The sequence below is a fragment of the Trachemys scripta genome, chromosome 2 (assembly GCF_013100865.1).
Source record: "Trachemys scripta elegans isolate TJP31775 chromosome 2, CAS_Tse_1.0, whole genome shotgun sequence".
Lineage (NCBI taxonomy): Eukaryota > Metazoa > Chordata > Testudines > Emydidae > Trachemys > Trachemys scripta.
This window is the reverse complement of record NC_048299.1, coordinates 282,689,658-282,697,688: the sequence shown is the minus strand read 5'-3', so window position 1 is coordinate 282,697,688 and position 8,031 is coordinate 282,689,658. Positions and strand designations below refer to the sequence as shown.

Genomic DNA, 8,031 nt, shown 5'->3' with positions numbered 1-8,031 from the left:
CCTTCAACTACCTGAAGGGGGGTTCCAAAGAGGATGGAGCTCGGCTGTTCTCAATGGTGGCAGATGACAGAACAAGGAGCAATGGTCTCAAGTTGCAGTGCGGGAGGTCCAGGTTGGATATCAGGAAAAACTATTTCACTTGGAGGTTGGTGAAACACTGGAATGTGTTACTTAGGGAGGTGGTGGAGTCTCCTTCCTTGGAGGTTTTTAAGGCCCGGCTTGACAAAGCCCTGGCTGGGATGATTTAGCTGGGAATTGGTCCTGCTTTGAGCAGGGGGTTGGACTAGATGACCTCTTGAGGTCCCTTCCAACTCTGATATTCTATGATTCTATGATTCTAGGAACGCAGCTTCACCCTCTCATTTGACTTTACCTCCCATATCCCAGAGGACAGAAGATCAGATTTTAAATCAGTCGTCGAAGGTCAACTGGTGTCTAGGATGGCGCTACAAGCATCTCTGGACATGGCCGACACAGCAGCCCGTACTACCGCAACCGCAGTAGTGATGCGCAGGTCTTCCTGGCTGTCTTCATCTGGCATCCCTAAAGACCTGCAAACCAAAGTGGAGGACCTTCCCTTTGATAAGAATAAACTTTTTTCCAAAAAAACTGATGAAGTCCTTCACACCATGAAAGACCCCAGGGCCACTCTGCACACACTGGGATATACCCTTCCCTCCCCAGGAAGCAACGGTATCAACCTTATCAGATGCCCTGCGCACAACAGTATCACCGGCCCCAGTCGAGATTGTATGATAATGGGAGGAACCGCAATAGACCTCCCTGGCACAGACAAAACCAAGCGCAACTAACTACATCCCACACATCGGGAAACAAACAACAATTTTTAAGCCTTGGTCAGGGGTCTGTGCGACCATCCCTTGGCATCACCACTTGCTCATTTGGTCACTGCCTCCATTTTTTCCACCATGTCTGGCAACTAGTAACACAGGACCACTAGATCCTGGAAATAGTACAGTTGGGCTACTCCATCCCTTTCATTTCATGCCCACCCACCCTTCCCGGTCCCTCTTCAGGGACCCCTATCACAAGCAACTACTTCAAGCAGAGGTGACTCATCTTCTACAGCTAGGTGCAGTGGAACCTGTACTAGCACAACATCGGGAAAAAGGGTTTTACTCTTACTATTTCCTGACCCAGAAGAAAGGCGGAGGATGGCGACCTATACTAGACCTATGAGGACTGAACAAATTTGTACACGTACAAAAATTCAAGATGGTCACATTGGGCAAAATAATACCTGTGCTGGAACAAGGGGACTGGTTCTCAGCCCTCAACCTACAGGATACTTATTTTCATATACCAATGCACCCAGCACACAGACACTTTCTGCGATTCACAGTAGGGCACGACCACTTCCAATACAGAGTGCTACCGTTCGGACTCTCCACAGCACCGTGAGTGTTCTCTGGTGTGAGAGAGAGAGAGAGAGAGAGAGAGAGAGAGAGAGAGACTCGCAGTAGTGGTGGCCCACCTACACAAACACAGAATTATACTTTTCCCCTACCTAGACAACTGCCTTATCAAAGGCCGACCATACGAAAAGACATTAGAGGCCACTCATTTTACCATCTTCCTTTTCCATAGTCCAGGCCTGCAAATAAACTTCCAAAAATCCACCCTGATACCCACATAGCAAATTGAGTTCATCGGGGCGCATCTGGACTCAGTTTTGAGCAGAGCCTCACTTCCACACACCAGATTCCTCACCGTCACACACCTCATACACAGGTTATCCATTTGTCCCAGAGTGGAGAAAAGAACATGCCTGCAGCTTCTTGGTCACATGGCATCCACCACCTTCATGGTCAAATATGCTAGACTACATATGAGGTTCCTTCAGGGTTAGCTCAGCTCCATATACAAACCCAGCAGGCACAGCCTCCATGTGACGCTAACTCCTCCAGCAAAGGTATTAGTCTTCCTACAATAGTGGACAAAAACAGGAAACATGCACAGGTGTCCCCTTCTATCAAAATTCCCCTGTGCTCATGCTCACAACAGATGCTTCCCTGATAGGCTGGGGAGCACACCTGGGAGATCACACATCACAAGGCAGATGGTCCCTGTAAGAGACGCGTCTACACATAAACCTTCTAGAGCTCAGAGCAATCAGATATGCTTGCCTCCACTTTCTCCCAATCATAAGGAACAAATCTATTTGAGTCTTGACAGATAATATAGCATGCGTGTTCTACATCAACAGACGGGGGAGCGGGGAACGCAATCGCACTCCCTGTGCACAGAAGCCATCCAACTATGGAATTGGTGCATACAACATCGCATAGAGATCACTGCTTCCTACCTATCTGAGTGTCAGAACGCTACCACTGACATACTCAGCAGACACTTCTCACAAGAACACGAATGGGAATTACACCCCACGATACTGCGACAGCTCTTCTCCCACTGGGGCACCCCATCTTTAGATCTGTTTGCCACAACACAAAACTTAAAATTCCATCTATTCTGCTCCAGGGCAGGACTCGGGACCACGTCCCTCGGAGACACGTCCCTCATTCCGTGGAACAAGACACTCATGTACGCTTTCCCACCGGTCCCACTGATACACAGAGTCTTGCGCAAGATCAAAGAGGACAAGGCCAGGGTCATACTTATTGCCCCAGCCTGGCCCAGACAGACAAGGTATCCCTACCTGCTGCGCATGTCCATCCGCCCTCCAAGAATTCTTCCCAAGAGACCGGATCTGCTCTCCCAGGGCAACGGTCAGATTCTCCATCCACAACTGCAGAAGCTCCATCTGACGGCTTGGTTCCTTCATGGTTCCAAACCCATGAACTAGCTTGTTCGGAGCAGGTCCGACACATCCCCCTGCACAGTAGATGAGACTCCACTCGTAAGAGTTACCTGCAAAAGTGGAAACGATTCTCCATATGGTGCTCCAACAGAAATTTGCCACCCCAACAGTGCGCCTCTCCCTGATATCTTGGACTGCCTCTTACAACTAAAAAAAGATGGACTATCGCTCAGTTCTATCAGAGTACACCTCACGGCAGTTAATACCTTCCATGACACGCTGGACGGGTTTTCAGTTTTCACCCACCCCACCATAAAACGCTTCCTCACAGGCCTTCAAAACCTTTATCCTGAGATTCACCTACCCACAGCTACCTGGAATCTGAACCTAGTTCTCCAAGGTCTCATGAAACCTCCCTTTGAACCACCGGCTACCTCCTCCATACCACACATGTCCATGAAAGTAGCTTTCTTAGTCTCCATAACGTCGGCAAGAAGGGTCGGGGAAATAAGCGCGCTAATGGCCTACCCTCCCTACACAATTTTCTTTAAAGACAAGGTTACAATGCGACTCCATCCCAAATTTCTTCCCAAGGTGGCGTCCACCTTCCATCTCAATCAGCCAGTACACCTACCTGCATTCTACCCCAAACCTCATAAGAACCCACATGAAGTGGCATTACATACTCTTGATGTCTAGGATGACAAGTTTGCAAATGTGAAAAATCGGGACAGAGGTTGGGTGGTAATAGGCACCCATGTAAGAAAAGCCCCAAATATCGGGACTGTCCCTATAAAATTGGGACATCTTGTCACACTTTTGATGTCAGATGTGGAATTGCCTTTTATTTGGACAGAACTAAGGCATTCCATAAATCTCCTAGACTATTCGTGTCCACGACCGAACGATTGAAGGGTGCTGCTATTTCCAAGCAATGAGTCTCCAAGTTGATATCTGAATGCATTAAGTCCTGCTACCAGACCCAGATTGCTCAACCCCCCAAGAGCATCAAAACACACTCTACCCAGAGCGATGTCAACATCCGTTGCATTCCTGCAAAATGTACTTATTACCGACATATGCAAGGCGGCCACCCGGGCATCAGACCACATGTTTGCCAAACATTATGCTATCACACAGGACACTACAGCAGACACCATAATAGGCCACACAGTACTGTCTACTGTTATCAGTGACGCAACTCCACAGTCCCACCAACCATAGTGGGTACCGCTTCACATGCACCTGGAGTGCAGCACCCATAGGGACAGCACTCGAAGAAGAAAAGAAGGTTACTCACCTTGCAGTAACTGAGGTTCTTTGAGATGTGTGCCCCTGTGGGTGCTCCACTACTCACCCTCCTCCCCTCTACTTTGGCGTATGAATCAGACAACTCTACGGTAGAGAAGGAACTGAGGGGGTGCAGGACATACGTGCACAGTCAGACCCTAACGATGCCCCGAGACAACAGCTGGGCACGTGTGTCCCAGCTAGGCACTGCTACCACAGAACTCCGATCAACGGCACCAGGATGCACCATCACCTGGAGTGGAGCACCCACAGGGACACACATCTCGAAGAACCTCAGTTACTACAAGGTGAGTTACCTTCTCTTCTGCTTGTGAATTAGATACCAAGTGCTAGTTAACACAATGTGTGTTTGGTGCATATATATGTCCAACACCTCTGCATGTGCTCATTGTCAAAAGTAGAAGAGAGCTTGAACAGAAGCAACATAGTTTCTGAAGGGTTAACCCCTGCATATTCCCTTGCACTGGTACAGAAAGGATTAGCCGCCCTGAGAAAGAAATGTAAATGGAGGTGATCACCCCAGATGTGAAATCCACAGATGTACTCTCTTAATAAATCCTGCCTGGCAAGAAATTCCACTTGTTTTGTGAGGATAGCAAGAGAAGAGCTTCTTTTTCAGAATACCGATCCTCTTCTCCCAGCCCCAGGGGCTGCTAGACAGTGCTGCTCAGCCCTGTCACTGATATCTTTCTTCTCCAGGATCAGCAAGTGCCAAAAGATCCTGACTCTCAAGGTCAGTCCGTATCCAACCAGAGATCGTTTTCACTATCCAGTCAGGCACAGGAAGCTGCTATCCACAATCACCTGACCAGGAAGGACTCTCCCATGATGGTTGGGGTGACAGCAGCCAGTACCAGACTAGTGAGTATGGGCATTTGTCTTTCACCATTTCAAGTGGCTGATTGGAGCTGCACAATGTACCTACAGCTATACGCCTTTCCCTTCAAACTCAGGCTCAATCCTGCTCTCACTTTTGTGGTGGGATCATAGTCTATTACTCTTCATATCTTGTTTGATCCCCATTGTCTTCTCCATGTTGTGAGCTCAGCCTGCACCCCTTCTCCTTTACAACCTTCTCTCCTTCACCTTCTGGACAGTTCTGCCCTATGCCCCTTCTCCTCCACACTCTGGGATTTGCCCTACTCCTTCTCTGCATAGCCAGAATCTATCCCACTCCCCAGACCATTCCATTTCCCAAACCCCTTGTTTCTCTATGAGGAGTTGATTTAGGATCCCTGAGCTTTCTTTGCTCTTCTCTCTTACACAGAATCCAAGGAACCCACAGTTTCCCAGCAGGGATGCGCACCCTCTTCTGAAGTCCAGTAAAAAGATGTTTCAGGTCACAGCAAATATGGGAGCTGCTGGAGATCCCAAGGCATCGATGGGCAGTTACTCCCAGTCCTATGGGACCATCTGTAAATCTGCACTCCAGAATCTTCCAATATCAAATTCCTGCCAACAGGCACCAGCATTGAATACGTACCAGCACTGACCAAGTGGAGTACAGCCCAATCCATCCATCCACAGGCCCTGTAGGGAACAAACAGCTGGGGTACAACTCCACTCCCAGGCATTTGGCAGGACCCAATGCTAGAGAAGTACTGCCTGCACTCACCATATGGGGCACAGTGCCACTTTCTCTGAGCAAGATAGCAAGAATGGTCTGGAATTCTGATCCTTTTAACTTCTCAAGCCTGTGCAAAGACACAAGGTAGGCAGGGGACACAGCATCATTTGTTTCCATACAACGCTGTAGGCACAGTTTATCTTTACATACTATTCCTCATATTCAGTATCACTGATAGCTACAGAAAGGTGCTTTATTCTGCTACTGGCTTGTGTTGTTAGATATATCCAGACTGATTTGTCCATCTCTATTGGCCTCAATCTGTTTGTGTTCACTGAATCCAAACTTTGGAGTGGGGCAGGTAACTAAGAATAGACCATTCTCTGAAGCTCAGGAAGACTAAATTTACCATGGATATCTTGATCTCCCTTCACTTTATGTTCCCAGTAATTCCCATGTCCTTTTGGGGTACAAAAACGGTTATTAACATTCTCTCACTCCAATAAAGTAGTTTCCTTTCCTTATGTATTTTTCTCCAGTGTATTTAATACTATAACTATCATGTGTGGATATACTCTTGTATGTATTGTAATAATAAACTGCTTATATTTCACTGAGGGAAGTACCTTCCTTTCACAGCATGTTGTCCGCTGTGTAGGAGTGAATGAGACAGAATCACTGGGGAAGTGCTTCTTTGTCTAATGGCCTGATACTGATTATACATTCACTTGTCTCTCCCAGAATGCAGCAGTCCATGAGATGCCTTTGCTGAATCATCATAAAGTCGTTATGGAGCAACAGTAGCCCTATCATAGTTAAGGCTAAAGCTAACTTCTCACTTTAACAGCGGTCTTTCAAATGCTTTCCCCTCTCAACTTTCCCCAAAAGAAGCCACTGTCCCTGAAGTTTCACAAACCATATCTCATTGCGGGGTAGTGTTTTTCAATCAGAAAAACAATATTCAAATTATTGTGTTTTAAATATTTTTTTGTCACCAACTCTGAAAATTTTCTAAACTCTTGTTAGCCCATCGTATCTCCAGCTTTGTCTATAAATTCAAAATATGGTTTATTTAGCTGGCTTTTCTCAGAAGTGACTTTTATTGTTTCTGGGGGAATTACAGTGATACGTAGTTTAAGGAGCTGGTAATGGGGTGTACATATCCCACACTAAGGTAGGAAAGGAATGAGTTAACTAAGGACTTCTTAGGTTAGGGTTATAAAGAGAAGATAAAGGATGGCTGGGGAGGGCCTCAAGAGGAAAAGGAAATGCTGACTTTCACAGACCATCAGGAAAACAGTGTCAGGACCTCCTGGGCCCAGGCCAAGACCAGGCAGCAAGGAGGAATTAGGAAAGTGACCATATTGTGTACAAGAGACTTTTGAGTTCACATTGATTTGACTTTCCCCAGCTGAAGTAACCCATCTTCTATTTGCTGTTTAGCTTTTATTAACCAGACAGAAGAAAGCCATGGTTCTGACTCCTTGGTGATTGAGCCAGAGTAGAGAAATGCTCAGCACAGAGGTATGGGGACTCAGTGTTAGGACTCAGTATTTTGTTTCTGTTTAACGATTTCCTATATAATGTGTTGCCACCCTTACTTCTGCACTGTGGCTTGTGGTGCCTGATGCTCTGCCTGCGGCTAAAGGCTGGCTTTGCGCTGTCTCACGGGGGCTGCATCTTGTCAAAGCCCATGGTCTCCTGCAGTCCTCTGGCCACTCCTGGCTCACCAGGGGCACCATTTCAGATTTTAGGGGCTGGGGGGAAACTTTAACCATGTTCCAGAGACTACTTAGGCATCTGAAAACTCTAGAGATTTTTTTTATTTTTATTTTTTTTTTGGGGGGGGGGGGGGGGGGTTTGCAGATAACTTAATTAGCTGACAGAAGCACAGTATCCAATTCCTATATAAAGAAAGAAAAAAATACATACAAACTCTAATTAAAGCCATATTTTAAATGTATATGTAAATTTAGAACAATCAGGAGATAATACAGCGAGGTATTCGCAATCCCAAGCCTTGAGGTATCAGTTTTGGAACTTTAACAGAGATATCAGAAACACAAGTTTGATACTTTGTAAACTATCTTTAGTAAAGATAGAGAAAGTAAGCAGATTTTATTTAACAGATGCACTCTGTGTTACTGCCATTATCTACTCTATTTTAGTCAATTGTTTTTCACTCCACTAAAAACGTATTTACTTAATTTTAATATACATGATTAAGGCTTTTTTCTCTTTTATTAAGAACAGGCATTTATATTTACCGATCACAATCATGTATGTGACACTAACATTTGACTCCATCATTGCTAATAGCATTATACTTGAATCTGCTTTTATTTTTGTACAAATTTTAAGTTATTTTACAGAT

General features: G+C 45.9%; 1 protein-coding gene across 1 annotated transcript in view; it reads left to right on the top strand.

The window, feature by feature from the left end:
* The window catches only part of MAPK15 (mitogen-activated protein kinase 15), a gene marked incomplete in the record, with an annotated part of 78,964 nt that extends 72,694 nt beyond the window's left edge, over positions 1 to 6,270 (top strand). The window contains 2 exon segments of the mRNA XM_034763815.1: positions 4,790 to 4,951; positions 5,358 to 6,270. Of these exon segments, the coding sequence (XP_034619706.1) occupies positions 4,790 to 4,951; positions 5,358 to 5,582 (387 nt within the window).
* Between the last annotated feature and the right edge of the window lie 1,761 nt (positions 6,271 to 8,031).